This window comes from Lissotriton helveticus, chromosome 3_1, assembly GCF_964261635.1.
Source record: "Lissotriton helveticus chromosome 3_1, aLisHel1.1, whole genome shotgun sequence".
NCBI lineage: Eukaryota > Metazoa > Chordata > Amphibia > Caudata > Salamandridae > Lissotriton > Lissotriton helveticus.
The window spans coordinates 1689717924-1689744072 of NC_136061.1; the positions used below are offsets into that span (position 1 = coordinate 1689717924).

The 26149-nt window shown below is 42.9% G+C and overlaps 1 protein-coding gene across 1 annotated transcript in view; it reads right to left on the bottom strand.

Moving 5' to 3' along the window:
- LRP1B (LDL receptor related protein 1B) overlaps nucleotides 1-26149 on the bottom strand; it is a 3812342-nt gene that overhangs the window by 671793 nt on the left and 3114400 nt on the right. The window contains exon 61 of the mRNA XM_078683424.1: nucleotides 9708-9896. Within this exon, the coding sequence (XP_078539550.1) occupies nucleotides 9708-9896 (189 nt within the window). The remainder of the gene's footprint in view (nucleotides 1-9707; nucleotides 9897-26149) is intronic.

A 26149-nucleotide genomic window follows, 5' to 3' on the forward strand; every position in this document is an offset into this window, starting at 1 on the left:
AGGGGCCCTACCCACAATCAGCACCTCTGTCTTGTTTCCGTTCAACTTGAAGCAGTTGTTTGCCATCCATGTGGCAAGTTCCTGCATACAAGCGGAGAAGTTGGTAGCACACTGCTCCTTTGGCTGTGACAAGGTCACAACCAATTGCGTGTCGTCTGCATAGGACACTACTTCCACCCCAAATCTGTCTGTAATATCTGCTACAGGTGCAACATACAGATTAAAAAGGGTGGGACTAAGACTGGATCCCTGTGGAACTCCCTGTTTCAGACTGATCTCTTTGGATCGAAAAGGTCCCTGTGCCACTTGGAAACTGCGGTCTGCTAAAAATGACTCCAACCAGTCCCAAGCTTTATCCACTACTCCTCCCTTTGACACTGTAGCAGTGAGTAATGGGCCACAGTGTCGAATGCGGCACTAAGATCGAGTAAGATCAGAGCCGTTGTTTGCCCTTCATCTGCATATTTCCGCAGGGTTTCGGTCTATAAGATTAGTGCTGACTCGGTCGAATGGAGAGCACGGAAACCCGACTGGCCATTTGCCTCAAAATTAGCAGATAGCTGTTTATTAACTGTCTTTTCCGCAATCTTTGCAAAGTACGGGAGGAGCGAAATGGGGCGCAAGTTCTCAAGCTGCTCCATGCTGGTGTTGGATTTTTTCCTCAGGGGGAGGTCCACTGCCTCCTTCCAGGTTTTAGGCACCTGTCCTGAGTCAAAAGAGAGCTTTAATAAGTGTCTAATATGGGGCTCCAGAATTTCCATACTACCTTTTAGCACTTTGGGAAACGCCTGGTCTTTGGGGGAGCCTGATTTAATGCTACCTGCAATCTGACATAGGACCTCCCGAGGGGGCACCATGAATGCTGTAATGCAGTCCCGATCTGGAATGGTGGGAGTTATATATTTACTACAACCTACCCTGGCCGTGTCCGGGAAGGCGGAGTAAATCCTATCCACCTTATTTGCGAAAAACTCTGCAACCTGGTTGCAGGATTCCTCTGATCCGATCATAGGGGTCGCTGTACTCGAGAGGTCCGATAGCTCTTTGTATACCAAAAACAGTTCTTTCATGCAATTGTCAGCTCCCTCAATTCTACTGCAGTAGTAGGCTTTACGGACCTTCCTAATTAGGACATGTGCTGTGTGGTGTGGCCTGCAGTTGCTGCGTCTGCCAAGGAGAGGACAAAGACTGGAACTTTGCTTTGAACCTGCATGAAGAAGATCTACAAGGGCCTGTGTGTGCTGGCCTCCTGTTCTGAAGTCTCAGAGAGACAAAGACTTCACCCCCCCCCAGCTTCCCAGAACTCTGCTGCTGAGAGTTTTGACTTGCCAGGAAGTGAGTGCCTGTTCTAGTTCTGACCCTCTGGAGGTTGTGCTTGCTGTTGGGAACTGAAGAAATCGATGCACCACTGTGCAAGAAGGATCTCCATGCATCGCCGTACCACTGCCAAACCAACGCAGCACCTGTAGCCGCTTCAAGAACCAATGCTTTGAGGGATTGCGGCTGAAGAAACCAATGCAGCATCGATTGGTACCACCGCATCGATCGCCGTCACATCCTGAATTTTCACGCATCACACCTGTGCAGCAAGTTTTCCGGATGCATCACCCATGGACCACAATTGTCTTGGAGTCGACGCATCACTTCCCCCTACAGACCAGATTCGACGCATCACTTCCCCTACATGTAGCAGAACTGTCACATCGCCTTCCCAAGATCTCTGGAACTGATGCATCTCTTGTTTCTTGACACGTCCCATCTCTGTGGCTGTTTGGCCTTGTGAATTTTGACGCATCTACAGGTACTTTGTGAGAAATCATGCATCCATAGGTTTCTATTGATCCAGTTGTTTGAAATTTTTGAAAAGTCATATTCCTGTTACATGTATGTTGCATTTTTGTCAATTTGGCCTTGTTCAGTTTAGATAAAGATACTTTAATTTCCTAAACTGGTGTGGTGTACATTTGTGGTGTTATCACTGTTTTACTGTGTGTTTTTAGTACAAATACTTAACACATTGTCTTTGGGATGAGTCTGTCTGCTCGTGTCAAGCTACCCAGGCGGTGAGCAGGGGTTATCTAAAGTGTGTATCCCCCTTACCCTGACTAGAAGCAAGGATCCCTATTTGGACAAAGGAACCTACCTCTGCCAACTAGAGACCCCCAATTATATAATGATTGCAGCCACTACAGGGGTCGATCAATTTTGCCTTACTGCATGCATTGCTCTAATTCTGAATGTTGTTCCATGGTACAGCAACTTTTTAATATTGTGTTCTGATGTGTTACTTTATATCTTAGGGTGTTTAAGCTAGTCATCTGTTCTATTTTACTACATTATCATTTACGCAAGTCATGAAATGACCCCTGTGTATTGCAAGCAGATTTTGCACTAGTGGTTTAACTTAGGGCATATTATGTGAGAAATGTTGCCCTACAGAGACCTTTCTTCAGACTTGCCTCGATTTCAGTGATGAAGGCATACCAAGCTGTATATCTAGCAATTGATCCCTCAATTTTCTGTAACTAGCATAGGCCAATCTCTTCAAATCAAACATCCAGTAACTCATTTGGGGGCTGATGGGGGGTATCCACAACAGTGCAATATGACTACCAAAATAGGCACCAAGTCTATAAACTTCAGCATGTGATTTTTTTTTGTCCGTAGAATCACGTGCAGTAGACATGTCAGTTGATTCTGGATGACTGATAATTCCGTTAGTGTCTTTTAGCTGACACAATACCCCCATCCATAACTGTGTTATTATTGCTCAGCACTGTCACACCATATGGTAGAAATCTGCTTCTGGTCGTACGCATCTTGGTTACCACTCTTGGATGCAGATAATTAAACTGAATACATTTCAATATAGGGTTTCTCCTGATCGATTTTCCATAGTCCAAGCATTGAGTTAAACTTTTATCAGTTAGGGCTCGACCTATACACATTTCCTTTTAAGCTCAACTTGCTGAGAGACACGCTGTGATACCAGCTCACCATACAGATATGTTATCACCTTCATGCCATAGGCAAGGTTTATTAGTAAATGTAATATCGGTGATGTCAGTGGTACATTTCTGGTTTGTGCCCAGATTTGGGATAATTCCCATAACATTGCATTATACATTAAAATTGCACCCCTCTTAAGCCATACACTTCCCTGATGTTATCAAACAAGTAATCCAACCCATACTCAAACCTATTGCCCCCTGAAACCAAACCAATCCCTACCCACTGTTGTTTGTTGTGTGAAACAGTCAATATGGCTCAATCCGGGAAGAGTGCTATTTAAGGGGCATACGGAGTGGCAAGGTCTGCACTTGAACATAGGCCTTTAAACAATGTTTTGCTACCCACATAAGCTTGAGCAATATAGCATTCCTGTTTTTTTAAACTATTAACTAATCTAAAATGTTGTCTCCCTGTAGCTCAGGCAATGTATCCTCTCTTTCTGGGTTGGGAAAATAGCATACCGTTAGCCTTTGCAGTTGGGCTGTCACATAGTACAGGCTCATAGTTTTGGGTCCTAAAATCCCCCATCAGACAGAGGTATTTGTGTTCTGGTTTGGGTCACTCTTCTTCTGCGACAACACCGTATCAAGTATGTGAATGTGCTGTAATTCCCGAATGAATGTCTTATTTAACACCATTGGAAATTCAGCAATAGTGTATAGCAATCTAGGCAGAACCAACAGTTTACCTACTGCCCCCCAGTCCTTTGGTGAATGTGGTTGTGTAATCTACAATGAGAGTGACTGACATGCTGCAGTAACTGCCCTGCTGACATTAAGTGTGATAAGATCCTATTCAGTGTGGTAAATTGTTACTCTTAGGTACTTGAATGTAGAAAATATCCAAACCAATCTAGGGTTTGGTACCATTGTGCACTGTTCATCGGTTATTCATCTAAGTGGGAATAGCAACGACTTAGGGCCTGATTACGATTTTGGCAGTCTATTGGACCGGCAAACCCATGGTGAAGGTGTGGTGGTGGTCGGGGACCGCTGCACCAGTGGTCAAACTACCGTATTATGAATACAGCAGTCAGACTCCCTGGTGGAGGCACGGTGGTCTAGGGAAGCAATAAGCTTGGCGGTGCCGCTGTGGCACCGCCAAGCATATTACAAGTTTCCCCACCGCCAGCATTTTCATGGAGGTGAGTACATCATGAAAATGCTGGTGGTGGGGAAACAAAGGGCCCCTGTGCATGGGGATGCATGCACAGGGGCACATGTTGAGCCCCCTATGTGCTTGCACCCCCTTTCCCGCATGCCATGGACTGCACAGTCCATCCTATGCAGCATCGGCCTTTGCTGCTCCCATTGCAGTGCCTCTCTTATAGGCACCCCGTGGAATCCCCTCGCTACCCGTCTGCCCGCCAGCTCCCACAGCGCCAAAATTCGTAATCAGGCCTTAGTCTCATTCCATTTCAGACCTCAGAAACTCCACGTGAGAACACCTTGCTGCCGGCCCTCCAGACACAGAAAAAACCTGTAATCTGATGGGCAGTTGGCAGTCAGCTTTGGCAGTGTGGGAGCTGGGCAGTGGCATGGAGGCCCGCTCCTACAGTGTCAAATTAGTAATCAGGCCCTTAGTCTCTTTTCATTTCAGACCTCAGAAATTCCCAAATTTGTTCAGTAGTAACATGACCCCAGGTACAGTAAATTAGTGCACTGTCAATGAATAACAGTATAATATGCCAGTTGCCACTTAAATCCATTCCTCAATCTGGTCCTTTCAGTCTCAACAGGAATGCTAATAATTCCATGTACAGTGTGAATTTACTTTTACAAGTTTATTCAGTTCAGGGACCATATAATATGTCTCTTGTAGGTATGCTATGTCTACACTTTAGATATGCATCCATTCTACACCTCTTTGTAGATGGGACCATTCTCTTTATTTTCCATGTCTATATTTTGTACTTGTTGGAAATGGTGAGCACGTATCAGGTTACCTCTATGTGGGATGTGATCATCTGCAACCCTATTTATTAGTCCACTCAGTTGTTTTATAGCCTTATCACAACAATGTTAACCTTCAACTATTGTACTCCCAACTCTTGTTCCCTGGTTAATGTAACAACATTTACCTTTCCTAAGTAAAACCAAAACTAAACTTATAATAGAAGATGTCTTTTTCAGAAATCGGGGTTTGTGTGCAGCAAAGCAGCCTATAATTTTTTGTGGTCTCATTTCTGCCTTGTGTGCCCACTTTTCCCTCAGACAACCCACCTGGCCAAAATCTTCAGGAAGCAGCTTTCATTTTCATTAATGAATCAGTTTATTTGCTGTATGTTTGTTGCTGTATATAATATCTTCAGCTGTCATAGAAGTTACAGGTTAGGCAAAAGATTAATGGTTCATCTCAACACTTGGGAAAACGTCTGGTCAATACTGAACCACTACTGCAGTACTATTTTACAGATCCAAACCATACCAAATATGTCACCAATCTCTGCATGGCACCTAGTACTCTCACAAAGGGAGCTTTGTTCATCTTCCCGCGGCATTCAGGATATAGTAAATTCTGTGCAGGTAGTTAAGGTGGGTGTACCGCAGTTTTTAGGGGATCGTAGGGCTTCCCTCCAGCCCTCCCCTTCTAGTGGAATTATATTACATAACTATCTTTGCATAACTATAGGTATTGTATATTCATAAGATATTTCTCCTTCCCACTCTTTCAATCAGTATTTTGGCTTCTTGCCTATTAAACTCAGAAAGGTCCATGAAATCTGCCCTATAATGCTTGTGCATGCCTTATGTGTAGATATCTATAGAATTGTGGATCTATCTAGCTTAAATTCCTTTGGGAGTGCCATAGATGGCTTATAATTACCCCCTTCTCATATATCTCTAGGTTTTTAGATTCCTTAATTTTGACATGCCCCACATCCCAATATTCTAACTGTAGCAGCCATGCCACTGGTCATGCTAGAGATTCTTGTGTCCAATTATCAGGCTACCTTGTCCAGAGATCTTCCATTGATCTATTCATGAGGGTCAAGGTTGTGCACCGTAGAGATTCATAGAGTACCAGAACGTCGGTGTTTTCAGGCAGGTCTCTCTTGAGAAGAATGGCAGGGTTGGTCCTGTCCTCAAAAAGCAGTTCACTTTGACAAAAAAAGCAGTTCACAATGTCCAAATGGGATTCTCAATAATAGAGGTTTATGTCCTCTATTCACTGACACCTGTCATGAGCTCTGAAACTTTGGTTTATAGCTGTGGTTTATAGATTCATCCTGCTCTGTTTCTAACATGACATGGAGCACCAGCGGTCAATATATAACCATGGCTGGGGCATACTACACCATAACATTGCCGGAAAAGCCCTACAGCCTTGCTGTTAGGAATATCAATAATCTTTGAGAATCCCACCATCTCGGCTAAGTCACTCACTCCCCTGTATTAACGATTTTATCAGCACTCAAAACATCCAGCCTCCATTGAACATGTTATCATATAGACTAAGAGAAAAATTCAGACTAATTACCGAAAATGAAATACTACCATAGTTTGAAAAAGTAGGGGTACCTTAAATATATTTACTTTACTTGATGAGTAGAAGAAACTGGGGTCCTGTTTGAGGGGGTGGAAGCCCCACTCAGGCAAAAACCACAATCGTTTTCAGGTTGATCCACAAATGTCACAAAATAAACATGTGCTTAACTCATTGGTAACTTGGCACAACGCAGTCAGCTTTAACTTGAGACAAAATGTGAAGTATGTATGCAGCACACAAACAATAACAAAGTGAAAACATAACACAAGACAAATCCCCAAAAATTTAGAAAAACAGAGTACATTTATAATAACTAAAATGATACCAAAATGACAAATATCCAATCATTAGAACCAGAGACATGGAATTTCAAAGTTTGAGGCAGCTATACTGTCTTTTAGCACAAAGCACCACTTGCAGTCATCTGCTCATGCTAGTCTAGGGGAAAGCACATGTTCATGACACCTGCGATAGAGCACAGGTCAGTTACAGGGAGCATATAAGTTCAGATGAAAAAGTTACTTTCTCAAAGTTGGGTGTGCAATATTGCATTTGTGGTTGAGGAGACCACGAGGAGTAGAGAGAGTGTTTTAGCATTAGGAGCAGGCATGGCAGCATGTCCTGTCATCGCTGTAACACGAAGAGCTAGTTGGGCATCATGGAAGTCATTGCTGGAGCTTCATATTGGCGATCACCTTGCTTTGTCATTGCTGTACATGAAATGCAAATCACACATTGCCGGCCATTGCTATCAGTCACTGTAGCACGAAGGGTTGGGTCTGCTGGAGCTTCACGTTTTCAGTTTGGTGGTCGGCAGATATTTGGAGCAAACGGGCCTGTATGTGGTTGGGTTACAAAGAGCTCAAAGCTTCAGAATTTCACCTTTCTTCATAGGAGGAGCTCAATTGATATCAGACAAGGGCCCAGGACCTAGGGAGGCACATCTTGGGGATCATGAACCAACTCCAGGAGAGGCCTGCAGGGCTCAAACAGGTCTAGTTGCAGATCCAGGCAGGTCCAGTGCTGCAGGTCAGTCTTCCATCTCAGAAAGTGAGGCAATCCTTAAGCAGCAAGGCAGTTCTCTGGTAGCACCAGGGCAGTCCTCTGCGTGCAAGGCAGTTCTTCTTCTATAATGTAATGTCCACATGTTCAGGAGTATACTGAAGAGTTGCTCTTGAGGTCCAATATTTACCCCTGGTGCCAGACTTTGTGTGTGGGGGGACCTTGTCTTACCAAGACATCTGTTTCTGGAACATTTTTCACTTCCCCTGTCACATCTCCAAGATGTCTGAGATGACAACAGACTTGTGTCAGGTTCCTTTAGATGTGCTAGAGGCAAGTCCTTTGAAGTGCAAGTTAGGCAGGGCACAGCTCTGTTCCAGTGGTTCTGACAGTATGGCCTATCATGCCCACATCTAGTCCCTTTTTGTGTCACTGTCTGGGAGTAATACACACACCCCATCAGCAGGGCAATTCACTGTCATGTGGCCCAGGACACTGTCAGAGGCAAGAATGGTTAGGACAAGAAATGCAAACTTTCTAAAAGTGCACAAAGAACAATTGATGGACAGAATGCTGAACATACATTCTGCCAGTACAAAAACCTGGGCCTAAATCTGTTGGTTAAATAAGGGTTATCCCCTGTGTTTGGTCCCAGGATACTTGTCTCCAGTCCAGGGGGGGGGGGGTCTGGCTTGACAGTTGGGGCTGGACTGTTCCCATGGGTCAAAAACTGGGGTGATAGGGTGAGCAAAAATGGATTCAAGCCAGATCTCTGACTTGGGGTGAATGTTTTATATGTTCAGGATTCCGCCCATCATCGTTTTGTGACTTAAAATACAACTTTAAGATTAAAGATGGTTTTAAATTACACTTCTTCAGAGATCAAATTCAACTGTTATACCTGTTCCCAATTGAAAGTTATCACTTATTAAATGCAATAAATAACTTAATGTTATCCAATGGGAAAGGCAGGCCTTGCAGTAATGAAAAACGATTTTTAGTGTTTTTGGCTACTAGGATATGTAAAACCTATACTTACAAGCTCTGCCTTTTAAATACACGGCACGCTACACGATGGCTGTTTAGGGTCAACCCAGGGGTGACTTTTATGTATTAAAAAGGAAGGTTTAAAACTGGCAAAAGGTTTCTTTTGTGAGGTCGAATGGCATTTTAAAACTGCACACACAGGCTGCACTTAAAGGACTGAGACACGTTTAAAGGGATTCTTAAATAGATGGTTCAATGAGTACTGCAGGCCCACTAGTAGCATTTAATTTACAGACCCTTGGTAGGGACTTACATGTAAATTAAATGTGTTAATTGGGTATAAACCAGTGTTACTATGGTTTAAAACAGTGAGCCCAAGCATGTTAGCACTTGTTAGCAGTGGTAACATGTGCAGAAAAAACAGGAGGCTGGAAGAAGTTGGGAGAAAAACATGCCTAGGATGTCAGGTCTAACACACATGATTTAAAATCGGCCACAAATACTGTTTGTGCTTGACTTTAATCATACTAACCAGAATTTCTATACCTTTGCAGGTGTGCCTGTGTGATACAAAATTTCAGAAAGGTCGGTGTCGATCAAATTTCCCAAGCAAAATATATCTTGAACCAACATATTGGTGCTCATGTAGTGCAAAATTGTTTTCTATGGTGTTAAGCCACACCACTGATCTAATCCGTGCATTGGTAAGTTAAGGAGACGAACATTACGCACAAAACTAGTAGTTAAGCAAGGACTACTAAACTAGCAAGACCTGGATTTGTGTAAAGGTTTGGGAGACAAATGAAAGTGGATGCAAACAAGAGGTGCACGGAGTATCATCTCATATTCCCATTCAATCAATTCGTAATTTATGTAATATTACACATTTTAACGTAAATTAATTTGGGTGGTTGTCATCACATGGAAATATATGCTGAAAATGTTCAATTAAGCACATTTCTCACGTGTGATGTACCTTTTCACTTTAAATCACAGCAAAACCTTTAGTATCACGCTGAAACTACTTTTTAGACAGAGCAAGGTCAATACAAAAATTGTCTCATGGCTCTTAAAAATCTTCACAGTTCAGTACTGCAGTTTTTCAGGCACTCCTTTGCAGTGTGAAGACTAGTAAATCTTTGCAAATATGGTACGCAGAAATAATGATGCTGTTAGAACATTATGTAAGGAAAGAGTTAAAAAGCAGGCTTATTTACCATCTGGTTGTCTGTAGGAATGATACACTTGAATATCGGTTATGGCATGCCACGAGTTAATCAGTGACAGTTTTTCATTTCCAGAGGTTTTGTGGGTGCGGCTGAGTGATTTTGTTTTCCCATCTGTCCAGTAGATGTAGTCTTCAAACATTGTTAGTGCCATCACGCCCAAAACATCTTGCATGGGGACTGCAATAAAGTGTAAAATGATTAATGCTGATTTTGAAGGAGTGTCAAACCATGTCAACTTTTGCAGTATTCAATACTGCATAAGTTGACAGACATATCCACAACATAACTTCATGGGAATAATTGTCATGACAACCTGTCAAGCTAACAGAATTTTTTTTATTATCAGTTTACATAATTACAATGCGAGCACACTGTCTCCAGCCTACAAACCAGGTACAGGCAAAAAAGAATTTCTTGTTAAATTGGTACGGATTTAAACAATATTCGCATTGCATGCGACAAAAACATCACACAAAATTTAATATGGTTAATAAACTTACCAAAATACCAGACATAATTATGCCAAATAGTATATGATCAGATATCATATTGAGAATTTTTAGATGTTCTTGGTATGATATAAACCATAGGAATAGAACGGGAAACAATTCAACTATGAACAGTAAAAATAGCTGCATTCATCATAAAAAAAGCTGATCTTAGTACATCGAATTTTCGTTATTGCACTGGACATGCTATTGGGAGCCCACGTTTATTATATTGTGATCATCTTTGGAGGAATAGTCCCCGGCGACCTTGGCAAATGAACTGGCTTGGTGACAGCTTGGTCTACCGTTGAATGCAAAAAAACACAAGCTGCCATTTCTCATTGCAGCACTGATGCGGAGAGGAAGGAAGAGTTGCTCAATGGCTGCCATTTCTCTGTGACGCTTTTGCCTATGCGGTCATTTGTTATGTGAAAGAAAAGTGAGAAGTGAAGGGCAGTTTATTGTGAATTTTTTTTTACTATTTGAAACAAAACAAGATCAATCTACTTAAGTAATTCATAGTGACGGTGGTATAAGCCCTCGTCAGGAAATTGCTGACAACTGATAAAGAATGAAAGAAGGGCATGTTGGCACATAAATGAGTGTCGCCATTGTGACGCTCAAGAACAGAGTGAGCCACAGTTTGGTCCCCTGAGATGCTCAGGACCGGAGTTATTCACTGTTCATAGTTGCTCAATCTAAGGGTGTCCGGAGGGTGTCCAGAGTGCAGCTCGTTGACTCGCAAATGAATGTCATGGACTCCAATACACTAGTAGAGGTCCACCCATTGGATTAAGAGATCCCTTCCAAACAGGCAGGAATCTTAGGGGCAGATTTAACATTATTTCATGCATGAAAGGGGAAGGACAGGAATGCGCTGTATTTAACATTATACTGCGCATTCCAGTTCTTTTCTTGCACTGGCGCACAATCTGCTGCCTAGCGCCAATGCTGGCATCCTTACGCCACGGGGCAAGGCTGCAGGTACTGCAGGCAAGATGGTTTTTGTGCAGGAAGTGATACCTTCCTTCACAAAAACAGTCCTCAAAGGCATTTTTTCTCTTTCTTTGTGTGCATCAGAATGCAGCACACACAGAAAGTGGGAAAAACTAGGAGAAATACAAATATTTCTCTCAGTTACACCTCACCTGGGGAGGCGTAAAATTTTTATGAATTTCCAGATCTACCAGCAATAGTAAAACTGGGAATGGGCCAAAATCCCTGGGTGGATGCATGGAAACACCCACTCTCCATCCATGGAATTCCCACCTGGGCCAAAGTAACGCAACAACTTAACAATATGCGCTGCATTCCATTACTCTAGATTTATCAAGCCATGCAGGGTCATGCTAGGTGGCCTCATGTGGCTTGTTAAATTTGACTCAGTTGTTGAATTGCCAGTGGGTGCAAGTGCGATACAATGATACATTTGCCCCTTAGTTCCTTAAGTAAAGCAATCCTTTTGCAGCTCCTTACAGGGCAATGATCCTTTGGTGAATCTGCACAACGATTGATGAGCCCACTAAGCAAAGATTTTTGTTTTCTGAAAGCAAACCAAAGCATTAGTTTATTTTCAGAATTCAAAACCAATAGTCTTGACATGAAGGGAATTTTCTCCCTATGTGTAGGGACAATTGTTTATTTTCCCTTTGCAGGACTGGCATACCTTGACTGGCACTCCTAGGTAGAGAACAAAAGTAACAGTAACTCTGCCCTAGAGACTCGTGCCACTGTGCCCTAGCTGTCCCATGGTGGATGGGCTGTCAGGTCAAGAGTTTGCTTTAGCGGAGCTAGGTGAGGCTCCAGCATTCTAAATCAAGTGCGTGAACTACTATCTCCGCCCCATAAGTGTAAAAGAAAGTGGTGCCCAAAATTGAAGATCTCTTTTTTAAAGGATGTTTTTTTATCGATTAACATCCGACAATCACAATCACTATAGACTTTTAATGAAAGCAATGTCTTAAGAAAGAGTGAAACATTGCTTCTTCAGTTGTAGTTCCTAATTGGCTTTCCCTTTCTTAGGTTTGTGCCTAATTGTGATTTGGTCTGCAGCTGTGCTCGACATAAATGATAAATAGGAAAACAAGTGTTTTTTTAACATTCCCTGCTGCGTGGTCACAAACTTAGATATAGCATGTTTTTACAGTAGAATACCACTTATATCTTGTTAGATGTGTATAGCGGTATCATAATTACACTGTAATAAGACAACCAGATGTATGCTTTATATAGGTAGTGTATGCATCCTTTGTAGTATTTCTTTGTTGAAAATAGAACAAAATGCTAAAAATGTGAAAAAGGATTAATCAGACTCTGACATCCAAAGGTACGTTCAGAATGTTTTGCAGGTAACCCTTGTGCCAGAAAGGGACAAGGACCCAGTCATTTACAAACTGAACAGAGAACCAATGACAATATTAAAATCCAAAGAGGCAGCGGCGGCTCTCCATTAAGGCAAAGGAGCTTCGCTCTCTGAGCAGTTTAAAGAGGAAAAATAAAATGATAATAAAGCAATTTTATTAACTTTTTCTATTTCTGGTTAGGTGTGGCGCGGGTGGGGCTCGGTTGGCCAGAGGATGGGCCAGGAGGAGGAGTGGTGAGCACACATTTGCATGACCATTTGGCCGGCAATCTTGGGACAGCCAAACAGTCATGCACACTTTACATCTTCTTCAACTGCTGTATTGCACAGCCGAGGTGGAGTACAAGCACAAGCACATATAGATGTCTGAGCGCCACACCACGAGCTCAGACCAATCACAATGCTGTGTCGGCTAGGATAGCAGAGCCTGTGTGTTTCCTGCGTGTCAATGACTGAAGTTGACCCGGACACGGCAGCCATCCTGCAGGCATATAGATTTTTTTATCCCCCTCCTGTTTAGCAGCAGCCGCCTCTAGATAGAGGTGAGCGAGGAACCCCTGTCTTTCTGTTCAAACAAGCGAAACAATAAGAATAGGAACAATAGGAAAAATAAGAAAAAGCATAACTGGAAGAATTAATTCCCAAACTTGCAGCATTTTCACTGCTATCACTGGAAGTTATTTCAGGGGAGAATGAAAGCAACTTAAATATATTAAAAGAATGTGAGGTGATGTTGAAAATTTAAAAGCATTTCTGTCAGGTCACCTCTCGGAAAAGAATTTCAAAGTGCCTCCTATGGAATGTTTTTTTTCTTGTAAAACGTTTTTTATTGAGAAAGAAACAAACAAACATCAGCAATAGCATGACAGTTCAGGGGGAGCAGCTCCATCTGCATCGTTGGTACAGTAGGTGAGTTTACAAAAATACATTTACACTTGACGGAAAGTCTAGGGTGACGGGGGATCATCCATTGCTGGGGCCAAGGGAGGATGAGATCTTTCTCCACGGTAGGAATTCCAAGGGCCCCACACCCGTGACAATTTCTTAGGGCATCCATGTGCTACATACACACTCTTTTCTCTAAACATTGCCCAGTCCAAGTCCTTTTCCCAATCCTGGGCCGTGGAAGGGGTCAGCTGGGCGATATTCCTCTTAGCCAGCATTAGCCCCAGCGTTACCCACTGCGTCTTGCAAACATTTAAATCAGTTGGCTCCCAAATGTTCAGGAGACACCTACGGGCCTCCACTCGGAGCTGCACAGACAGGAGAGTGTTGATAATATCACGAATTTCGCATCAGAAGGGTCGGATGTGTGTGCACTCCCAAACTATGTAAAAAACGGTTCCCAGCTGGCCACATCCCCGCCTGCAGGGGCCTTCATCTACCCTTCAAAATTCGTACCAGTTGGGGCCCCGTTACATAAATACGGTGGAGAAGTTTTAGTTGGACAAGGCGGAGACGAGCTGGTATTGCTACGACTCTTGGAGAGGAGACATTGCCTGCTGCCATTCCTCGTCTTCCATTTCTATACCATCCCTGGTCCCTCCTATGGAATGTTGATTCAACCAGGAAGGCAAACAGAAGAATATTAAAGTCCTTGATGTGACAAAAACTGATACTTTAGATGAGGGCAACAAAATAGAATACTAAGGAAAGAGTGCTCTCAACTAATTAAACAAAATGAAATAGAGCACTGGGAAAAATTACATGGATACGATTGTGGGGTGTAGTGCAAAGCATTCACCTGAGAAGATTTGGATATTTATAGCATACGAAAAGCGATGCGGCCAGAATGCGCATACATAATACAGCAGATGATACATAATTTGCAGTCCAATATGCGGAGACCTATGCTATGGAGCCATTTTTTATGTGAAACATTGAGAAAAATGTAATAGATAAAACAAAAAAAGATCAATCTATAAACAAAATTGAAAGGGAAGGTAATGTAAGTCCTTGTTAAGTAAATGCTGACAATAAAGAATGAAAGAAGAGCATGTTGGCACAGAAAGTGTCGCCCACATGATACTCAGGATCAGAGTGATTCACAGTGTAGTCCCTGTGATGTTCAGGGCCAGAGCGATATACTGAAATACTTTAATATTAAAATAAAATTGCCAATTTGAGAGCCATTGGCCGGACTCCTTCGGGCCTGTACCAACTCTGGCGACATCATGAATCTTGGCTTTATTTATTTATTATTGACAACAAGCTCCCTGAAGCCACAGGTGTCCAAGGCCACTGCTGCCTGTTTTTTGGTTCTCAAGTGTCTGAAGAAAATTATTTGGCTAATTTCTCCTGCAGCCCTGCAGTTAGTTAATGTAGCCCTGGTGATATCTAGATTAGATCACGGCAATGTGCTGTACTTGGGTGCAGATAAGTCCTCCATTCAGCATTTGGAGATTATTCAGAATGCAGCAGACCGATTACTCTTCCAACTACCTAGGTGCGCCTCAGCTTATCTCCTGTTTCACCAATTGCACTGATGCAAGACTGATAAGTGCATTGAATTCAAGGCTTTGTGCTATAGGTTCAAGGCCAGACATTATTTAGCTCCCTTATACAATCAAGGTCTGGTTAGGCACTAAAGGGGTGATTATGATGGCATGCGGATCACCACTGCCTGGACGGCGACGGCATCCGCCCACCATCTCCACCTGATTTACCCCCTGAATATTATTATGGTGGGGGTATCGCAGCAGACGGAAAGTCCATCTGCCACATTTCCACAGATTAGCAATCATTACGATTGCCCGCTGGGCGGAGCTGGGGCATTATATGGTGCTAGTGCCTGGAAGGCTCCGCCAACCATATAATGATGCTTGTTCCGAAAGGTCTTTCCATGGCGGTGGGGATGTGCTTTGGGGGCCCGGGTGGTTGGAGATTGTGGGTGCACTTGGGGGGTACACATGCTACCCCCTGCTTTCCCATGCACAAGGTGGCAGGCGCCGCACAGTGCCTAACACTTTGTGCATGGGAATGCACAACATGCTTTTTCACCGCTGTGGCGGGTGCTGCTGTAAGCAGCACCTGTCGCTAGGTTGGAAATGCAGAATGCGACTGCCAGGGTGGCGGTCGCATCCTAATCAGTGGTGCAGGACCGCCGCACGTCTGGCGTCTGGTCCCAGCACTGCTAGGGTGGCGGGCAGACTTTCGTCCGCCCGTCATCCTAATAAGCCCCCACGTGTCTACTTGTCAGCTGAGATCATCCAGCCTCTCGCTGTTCACCACGCCCAGGTTTCGTCTTGCCCACATGAAGGGATGCTTGTTTGCTTACCTGGACCTGGACCTTGGCCCTCTCTCCCGGCCACTCTTAGGAACTGTCACTCCTTGCTTACCTTCCATAAGAATATGAAGACATGGTTTTTCTAGCTTCCTGCTGCGGTCTCTGTCAGTTGCCTCTAATCTGAGTCGGGAGACTCATCAGGGTGTCTGGGAGGATTACTAGTCCCCCTTTATTATTATTATCCTGTGCAGTATTTCTGTTAAGTGATGTCTCCACCACATGCTTGAGCTCACCGTATAGCATGTATGCATGATCAGTATCAACTTGGCGGGGAGTTGCTATCAAGACGAATGAAAATCAAATATTTGCAAAGCTTCCATACTGGAGGGGCACTGTGACTCTAATCTGCAAAGACACTCAGTATACCCCAAAAGGCTCTCTAGACGACCCCCTGGGATTGATGTACACTGTAGATTTGCCTGCACACCAGTCACCATAGTTGATTGTTAGTGGTCCAATCACTGATGATGCCTCCTTTTTTGATAGACAGTGGGGGAAGATAGTTTACGTTGGTTCCACTGATATATTCTGGGAGGGAGACTTTAATGTCACATTGAATGCATCCCTAGATAGATCCCATGCCCTAGCCACACACCAATGATGCCTAACATATTTGTGTGAGTGAATAAAATGACTTCTCTGGGCACATAATGGTTCAACTAGGCTTTATTTATCTCTAGAGGACTAGGTACATGGGTACACAGGGTCTCACACTTAGCGCATACCTATGTAGACCACTACTCGGTCCTTCTTATATATCACATGCAGACTATCCCCTACAGTTTTGCTGGACACTGTATTCAGAGAGGAACTGAGACAGGAGGTACTTGACTTTTTTTTTACAAGAACAAAGACTTGGTCCCAGAAATGGAAATGCTCTGGGAAGCATTCAATGTTATGGTGCGAGGAGTGTGTATCGCCAAAAGTGGAGGTGTCTTACGTTACATTAGAGACAACTTGCGTTAATGAGAGAGTGAGAAATCAATTATTTGGAGACCCAACTAGGCTCCTCAAATGACCCTGATGTGTCCAAAAAGATTAGAATAGCACTGAGGAAATTCCTGGAGGCGGTTGAAAGAGAATGCCTATACCGTGTCATATATGTTGGTCATGGGTATATGGGGAGGGAAACACCAGGGACACCTACTGGAAACAATGAGGCATAAACCATGCTTCACAAATTATAACCTCAAAATTCGAGATAGAGAACACTTAATCATTAGAGATACCCCAGATAGTTTACATGTCTTTTCTTCGTCCTATGAAAACTTGTATACATCGCTTGGACACAGGAAATTGACATAGATAGATATATCAAGGAAGTGGCGCTGGGTTGGTTAAGCCTCCACCAAAGATAATTTCTAGCCACATACATTGAAGTTGATGACATCAGGGAAGCAATTATGCAATTACAATATGGTAAAGCCCCGGAGCCGCTCACAGATTTTTATAAGAGGTATACTGCTGTGCCCCTGCTGAACGTAAAATCTGTCTTAATTAAAGAAAAAAAATTGGCATGCTCCCCCCTCCAGGAGAGAAGCATAAATTATCACCATGCTCAAACCTGGGAACCCCCCTGAAAATTGTGAGTCCTACCGGTCCCTATCACTTATCAATTCCAATATCAAAATTCTAGCCAAAATATTAGCAAATCGCCTTAGTCTTCTAATGTCTTATCTGGTTGGAACAGACCAATAAGGCTTTATTCCATGGGTGTTTACATCATATAATCTGTGTACGTTATATGTGCTCCCATAAGTTATAAATCCGGATGTTGCCATGGTGGCGACGTTCCTCAACGCCACCAAGGCATTCAAATTGCTGGAATGGGATTATTTGATGACTGTCTGGCAGGAGGTCAGTACAGGTAGGAACTGGCACAGAGTGCTTTGCTCAGCAGTTAGCTTTTAATCAGGGTCCCATGAGCTGTCTTATGTATAAATACAGTTACAAATATGATGCCTGGTCTGACGCAATGTCTACAGACACAGAGCCGGCTAAGAGCCCTATTCACTCTATAGAAAGAACAGGCCTTCAGACCAGTCGCAATACCTTTTGCCTCCAGGTTCCCTCTTGCTATCAATAATTATCAATGCAATGTGAGATCCATACCAAAACACACTAAAGAATGCTGGGAGCTTCCCTCTTCACTTAGGCCTTAGTTGGGCTTTCTGACGAGACCTGGCTAAATCCTAGCTCTATACCTGCTATAACGCAATCTCTCTCAGGCAACTATTTAATGAATAGAGTAGATAGAGAAAGTAGACCAGTGGAAGGCATTGCCATTCTATTTAGAGACACCATTAAAGTCTCTCTCATCAACTCCCTTATAACAGAGTGGGCAGACATGTTTGTTTTCAAAATAGAAATCTCCACTACATTCCACTTGAAAGGAGCCTTGCTCTACCTCCAGAGGGCCAAAAAAGACTTTAATCATCATCTCACTGAAAGTATTGCCACCCATGTTATATCTACTCTAAATGTCATACGTTTAGGTGACTTTAATGACCATTTTGATGCCCCTTTGGACACATTCATGGCCCAGCTGTTAGCTGACTTAGATGCCTTGGGCCTCTAGCAAAAAAACTCAGGCCCCACTCACTCAGCTGGCCGCACCCTAGGCTCGACTTTTACTATCTTGAATAATATACTGTGTAAACCACCCCTCCCCCTAGCATGGACTGATCATGCCCTGATCCATTTCAAGATTGCCAACTCTCGAAAATTAGATGTGAGAAAACAGGGTAACAAAGGTGCCACTAGACGCTGGCATCATGTCTCTCCTAACTCCTCGGAGGCTTTCATATATCTCTCACCATTTGGCAAGGTCCTGAAGTCAACCAAATGTTGGCAGACTTTCAGTCTGCTATGAATCTAGCCTTGGATAAAATTGGTCTAACACTTCACTCTGACCTTTGTCACCCTGGTCCATGGCAGAGCTGAAAGTCGGGAAAGCACTATTTATCACTTTTATGAGACGCTGGTGTCGCAACTATGATTTAGATGACAAAACTGCCTTTAAGGAGCCACTCTCTGGATACCATTGCAACATTAAAAAGGCTAGCAAAAAATTAAACTGCAATCGAATCGATCAAGTGGAAAACTGCTCTGAGGAATTGTTTAAAATTCTCAAATAATGTACTCCTCCTTCTGCCTGCACACAGCTACTCCAGGCAGCACAGGAATTATGTGACTCCATTGCGGACCACTTGGATCCTTCACAATCAGGTTTTAGAGCAGACCATAGCACCAAATCAGGACTGGTGGCTGTGACTTACATCATCAGGTGCTCATTAGTTGCTGTTATGCCTTCTATGCTCGTGCTCTTAGTCCTAACCACAGCTTTTGATAATGTGTCCCATGTGGAGCTACTCCAAAGACTCCAAGATGTCGGGATTGAAGGGCTTGCCCTCACCTGATTCTAGGACTTCAGAACTTCCTGAAAAGTAGGATGCAGTGCATCTTGCTGGGAGCCTACAAAGCCAAGCCCAGGCACATTGATAAACGGATCATGTCTGAGCCTCACGTTGTTTAACATTTACGTGCTCCCCTCGCAAAAGTCATAAGAGCATATGGGTTTGAGATCCTGTCAGACGCAGATGATACTCAGCTAGTTTTGTCCTTTGGCAAGGATTTTGACAAATTAAAGGGAAGCTTCTTGGAGGGCATGAAGGAGATTGTTAAGTGGATGTCAGATATTTTCTTACAGCTGAACCCAAGGACAACAGAGATTACTCTGTTCCGGAAATCTCAAACCTAGTTGACTCCAGATTGGAGGCCACCAGAATTAGGCAAGGCCTTCATCCCTAGTAGTAAAAAACCTAGGATTCAAGTTTTATCAGGAACTTGACATGGAGGACCAAGTCCAATTTACCTCACAACACTTGTGTCCCTATGCTGCGCTACTGAAGAAAGTCATTCCATTTCTTACATTATTTGCAAGGAAAACCTTGGTACAGGCTCTTGTCGTGAGTCTGCTGGTCTACGGCAATGTGGTACTTGCCTCTGCAAATGAGTCTCTATTGTAGAAACTTCAGGTTGTGCAAAACCCAGCAGTAAGGTTGATTTGTAATCAACCACCCAGATCAGCTTCTGCTCCCCTCCTAAAATCCCTTCACTGGCTGCCAGTAAACAACACAATAATATTCAAAATGTTCTGCCTAACCTATTAAGCCTGGCTAGGCAAGGGCCAAGAGTATCTTTGTCAGAGGCTCCAACAAAGTCACCCAGCTAGGAACTTACGTTCCAGTGTGAAGGAACTACTGGTAGTCCCCCGCATTTGATGATCAAGATGGGGTGGAAGATCTTTCTCCTATCTGGCTCCTACCCTTTGGCACAAATTATCATTTAATTTCAGAACCAGCCCTGACTACAAGAAATGTAGGAAAGCATTAAAAACGGCTATATTTTATCCCAGTTTCAACTTATACTGACAGTGTGCCGAGATACCCATGTGGGGGTGATTCATGCATGTTATCAAATAAATAAATGCATTCATTCAGTGCATAGGGTTTCCCTCATCTCTCTTGGTAAGGATCACCCTCCTTTATTCCGATCCAACTGACAGGGTGCAGACCAATGGTGCCAACTCTTCTCCGTTCCTCATCACGCGGGGCACTTGGCAGGCGTGTCCCCCTTTTCTGTGGCTTTTTGCTCTGGCTATGGAGCCCCTCGCTGATAAGCTTCTGCAACATCACTGCAAATATGCAATCAGATGTCCTACCAGACACTTGCTGGTATCATGATATGGATATTAGATCAAAATATATTTGAGGGACTTACAGGACAGCTTGAATTGGGTCCTGCATGAGTTTGTATATTTTGGGAGACTGTCAGGCACTCAAATCAACTGAGAAACATCCAATATAATCCCTCTCAGTCCAGCCATGTGATGATTCCACCCTGACTTTCATTTGGCATGGTGTCTTACTGAGATCTAATAGTTGGGAGTTGAGTTGCAGCATAGGGAAGAGACTATTCAAGTCAATTATGGCACAGGTCTCTCCAAAACAACAGATAACATAGCTCACTGGATATTGTTCCTGGTGGGATGTGTATTTCTCATGAAAAATCGTCATACTCCCCAAACTCTTCTATCTATTTCTTATCATTCCTTATCTGCCAGGACAACATTTCTTCAAGGAGTTAAAAAAAAGTAACTATTACGACTGGCGGAGCATGAAGACAGCCACGTCGTCAGTGGGGCATGGTCAGACAGCACTTTTCTAGGGTGCCTTCGAAGCACATGATATGGAGCTCTAGCATTTGTGTGCTCAAGTGCACTCTACCATACTTTGGTACATGTCTCCCCCTTTTTTACCATACATAGCTATAGAACAAGGATTTATGGCCCCTTACCTCCCTCTTCCTACTTGGGGACATAGCAGCTACCTTGGACCCAATTGTCCCTGTACAACTGGGGCATGGAGCAAACTGGCTTGACACTTTGCAAAACCCATGCTTCATTTTCTTTTAACTCCTATACATTTTCACCCATCCTTTTTGGTAACACACAAAACAGCATGCTGACAGATGCTTCAAGTGGTCTGGGTCTCCACATGGGGGGATCTCTAGTCTGGCACCACAATTATTACCCGTGAACAATTATAAACAAAGGGATCACCAATCCCACTGGACCAATTACTTTACATCCGGTTATGTAAACGTAAACGTTGCTACCCCTGGCTTCCTGCAGGAATCACCCATGCTAAACACTATACATACCCTGCTTTAGACCTCCGCCCAGAGACATCTGGTCTACATCTTATATCATATGGCTCAGCTTGAGGCATCAATCCGAGCCGGGTACGCCCGCACTGTTTGGGAATTATAATTTGGTACAGCCCTTACAGATGAGCAATGCCAGGACTGTTGTATGCAGACGGGTGAATTACCTTTAGCAGCAGACTTTGAATCATACTTTATACATTTTTACATAGAATAATATTACACCTGTTAGATTACACCACCATCATCTCTGCCTAGATGACAACTGCTCCCACTATAGCATAGCAGGTGTGGATTTCCATCTCACATGGATATGTGGCCCTATACAGGCCTATCGGCCTGTATAGGGCCAAACCAAACGGTTAAGCTGTCTCCACTAATGGCAATATTGGGGCATGTAACAGATGTGAAACCCAGTTTTAGGAAAGGTACGGCACTCTGGTCATTATTAAATAAATGAAGGATCTCATGCAGATGGGGAAGGGGAAGGGCATTGAAATGTAAGAAATGGCTAAAAACCTAATCTACTGGAGGGATCAGTTGACCACTTACGATCCTGAATTGCTCCCTCCGAGCTCTAGGCCCAAAGGCATTTGGGACACCTTACAAAATTACCTCCTGACTCTAGCATCTGAATCCCCTGATGACACCTCACCACTCCCCCCTCCTGGGGAATTGCTGTAGCATACTGTCCAACGAGGAAGGGAAAAGAAGGAGAGTGGGGGTAAACAAACAACTATTGTTATGTGCTGGACCAGGCAATGCCTGTAACAACATTCCACAGAAGACGTCCTGATAGTAACATGTTCTACATGTCAGCAAATGTCCCTTGTCGCACTGAGCACTGCTGTTTTTCTTTACCACATGTATTAACAAATTATCTGACCCACAAATACACTCGTGTTAATACTTGCATAGTGAGGGGAGAGGTAAACCGGTGAATTACGCAAATTGTACAAGATGTTGTGATGGTGCACTTCTGTGTTTGCATTATTGGTTAACTGTTGTTGGCTGCACAACCAGAAGCTGGTTCTCCTCGATCTATCGGCGGCTTTTGACACAGTTCACCATAACCTTCTGGAGGACTGGGTTTAGGCTGTGGGGTAGCAGGGTACAGAGCTCGATTGGTTCATTTCCTTCTTAAGAGATAGATCACAATCTATCTGCCTGATCCCTTTCAACTCATTCAAAGTTTATCTAACTTGCGGAGTACCCCAGCGATCTTTCCTCTCTCTACATCTCTTTCATCTGTATATATGCCCCCTTGTCCACATCCTCAAAAAATTATTGAACACATTTGACATGTTCCTCTGAATCAAAGGAGGTTTTCTAAAACACAATGCTGTTCTTCCATAATTGGATCAACAGCAACCATCTAAAACTAAACCCAGATAAAACTGACATTTTCATCACTAGGAGTTAGTTTGACATTTAGAATGCATCATTCTGGCCTTCTGAGATGGGTGCCCCTCCCTCCCCCAAGGAATCAGAAAAATGTTTAGGGGTCCTCATTGACGAGGAACTCTCTATGAAACCCCAGCTTGAAGCAGTAATTTCTTCCTGCTCTCTACTACTTTGTAGAATCTGGAAAATTGGAAAATTCCTCACCCCTGAGGCACTTATTCAAGCTATAATAGCCCTAGTCATCCCCAGAATAGATTAGCCAACTTCCTCTATGTGGCCTACCAAAAAGCCTCAATCAAAGGCTTCAAGTAGTTCAGAATCAGACATCCCAGTAAATCTCTCAACAACCCAGACACATGATGAAAAAGCTCCGCTGACTTCCGGTGGAACAAAGGACTATTTTTAAAACTGGCTGCATTATTTTCAAAGCCTTCAATGGAAAAAAACTGAGCCTTTATCACAGCCCTTATTCAAAAGAACACCCCCAAACAAACTCTAAGATCCACTCATATAAACTACCTGACAAAACCCATGTTCAAATGAAGAGAATGGGTGTTTCCAGAATCTCAGTAATTGTCCCCCTCGAGATTAGAACAATTCCCAACTATATGAGGTTCAGACAACTACTAAAAACAATGCTTTGCAGACAAGTATACGGCCACGGCTCCTCCAGCGGTAAGAATAAACAATGTCCTGAATGTCCTGATGAAGACTCGCATGGTCCAGGTTTAACTCACCGGTTGACCTTAAGACGAGTCGAAACGTCGACGATACTATTCTCACCTTGGACCCAGTTTCTGCAAAAAAGTGCACACATTTGACATGACTGTTGTGTTTGTATGATTTAGAGATTAGTTGATATTAACCTTCATATGGGCCAGGTTGTTGTATTACGGAAATCGCAAGACCGTAATGACAGAAAATTAATGTGAATATCCTGTTTACTTCTTTGATTTTCCATTCTTCCCTTGATTCACTGCACTTTTCTTTGATCACTTCTTTTTGTGCACGCTCCCCTTGGGCAACCTTTTACTCTAAAGTATTGACAAAACTGTAAAAAATATCAATTTTGTGATTAGAGACAATAATTTAAACATTGTTTTTCCTCTCTTTTGATATATTGGTCCTGTAGTGATATTCTCCTTTCTAAGTAACTAACAGCCTGATTCATGTACATGCCGTTTTGCGTGTCCCTAATAGCGAATCATAGCGATTCGCTATTGAGGACACGCAAAACGGCATTCATGTAGGAATTGCTACTTAAATAGCGATTCCTACATGTTCTTTATTTGCGAGTAGCAATTTGCTACTCGCAAATACTCCCCATTCATTCCTATGGGCCAAGAGGCCCATAGGAATGAATGGGGATTTGCGAGTAGCAAATTGCTACTCGCAACTGAGATAGCGATTTTAAGGGTGCCAGGGGTGTCCAAAGGACACCCTATAGCACCCCTAAAATGCACTTTTGGACAGGTGTTGCGCACACACATGTCCAAAGGACATGTGTGTGTGCTACATGCAACTTTGAAAAATGCTTTTAAAAGCATTTTTCTGAGTTTTTGCTATTTACCGACAGGTCTGACCTGTCGGTAAATAGCGGCCCCAAAAGTCCAAAATCGCTATTTTGTTTTGTGTCATGAATAGCATTTGAGGAATCTCTATTAGAGATTCCTTAAATGCCATTCCACGCAAATATGCGAATTCTTGCATAGCGATTTTTGCATTTGGTATCATGAATACCAAATGCAAAAATCGCACTCGCAAAGGGCCTGATTCTCAGAATCTGGGCCTTTGCGAGTGCAATTTACCTACATGAATCAGGCTGTAAGTTCATTTATGGTTTGGTGTGGATATATAATGAACGGCCAGGAACTTATAAATGTTTGAATATGTGCTGATTGAATCGGCTTCCTTAAAGAAATAGGTTCTAGACCATTGTTTATTCTTACCGCATTACACCCAGGTCCGTATCCTTTTGGGTTACCCCATTTTTATTAACGGCTCCTCCAGCAGCTTGATCAGTTCCTATTACCCTAGCGCCAAGAAACTGACTGGTGAACATGACATTAACAGTAACATAACATAACAATTTGAAAAAACCCAGCAAGCATATTGTGTTATGGCAAAGTCACCATCATTCCACAATAGTAGCAATGAAAACAGTATATACATTTAAAACAGTGAAAGTGCTTTATATACAGACAAGTGCGCTATTTTAGCTAAGCTAATGCAAGGCCCACATCCTTTAAAATGATGAACCACTGCCTCAGACATTGACCAATTAACTTTTTTATCCATTTTAACATTGATAGTGATGACTTAAGGAATGGGTATGCAAAATAAAATGGTAAATTGTAAAACCAGTAACATATTCTCCTGAGAATGTGTAACTGAAGTATTCAATGTATGCATTTTAAAAGGAACGCTAAGATGCCTTAAATTGTTAGGTGTTAAAATTATCAAAGCCCAGTGACCTATTTTAAAAATGATTCATTCTCTTAATTTGCATGTGTACCACCAAGGCTGGTGCGTCAGATGATGAGCTTCTGGCTTCTATGTACCCTGAAAGAAATAATTGGAGCTAATAAAATATTAGTGAACTGTAAAACTATTCCTCAGAGAATACTCAACCTGACATATACTTTTCAGTGTGATATGCTCTTTAAATACCTTTGCTGCAGTCTGAATCTAAAAGTTAATTTTTGGACCTTTAATAGAATCATGATTTTATCATAAGCTATTTCAAGTACTGAATAATAAGCACATTTCGATGTAAAGCCTGATCGGACTCTTTTCCACTTATGCAGCACCTTGTTTTGTCACAAACAATTTCACAGTTATTAAATATTGTTGTTTCTTAGGTTTTGATTCAAATACACGGTTAGAAATTGTAATCACTAGTTGTGTGCACAGTTTGATGAATAAATGTGAAAATTGCATTACTAGTGCATCTGTGAAACGTGCTGTGCGAGCATCTGTATAGTGCTATTCAAACGTGCGACTCTTGTGTCAGCTCAGTTAACGTGCAATGAGTCAATTGCCTTTTTTCAAATCACTATGGCTATAGTGAGTCACACATGCAGATGAGTGGGCAACATTAGACAACATTAACCATTGCAGCTTGGACCCATGGTAGTATGAGCATGGCTTACTGCAACTATTA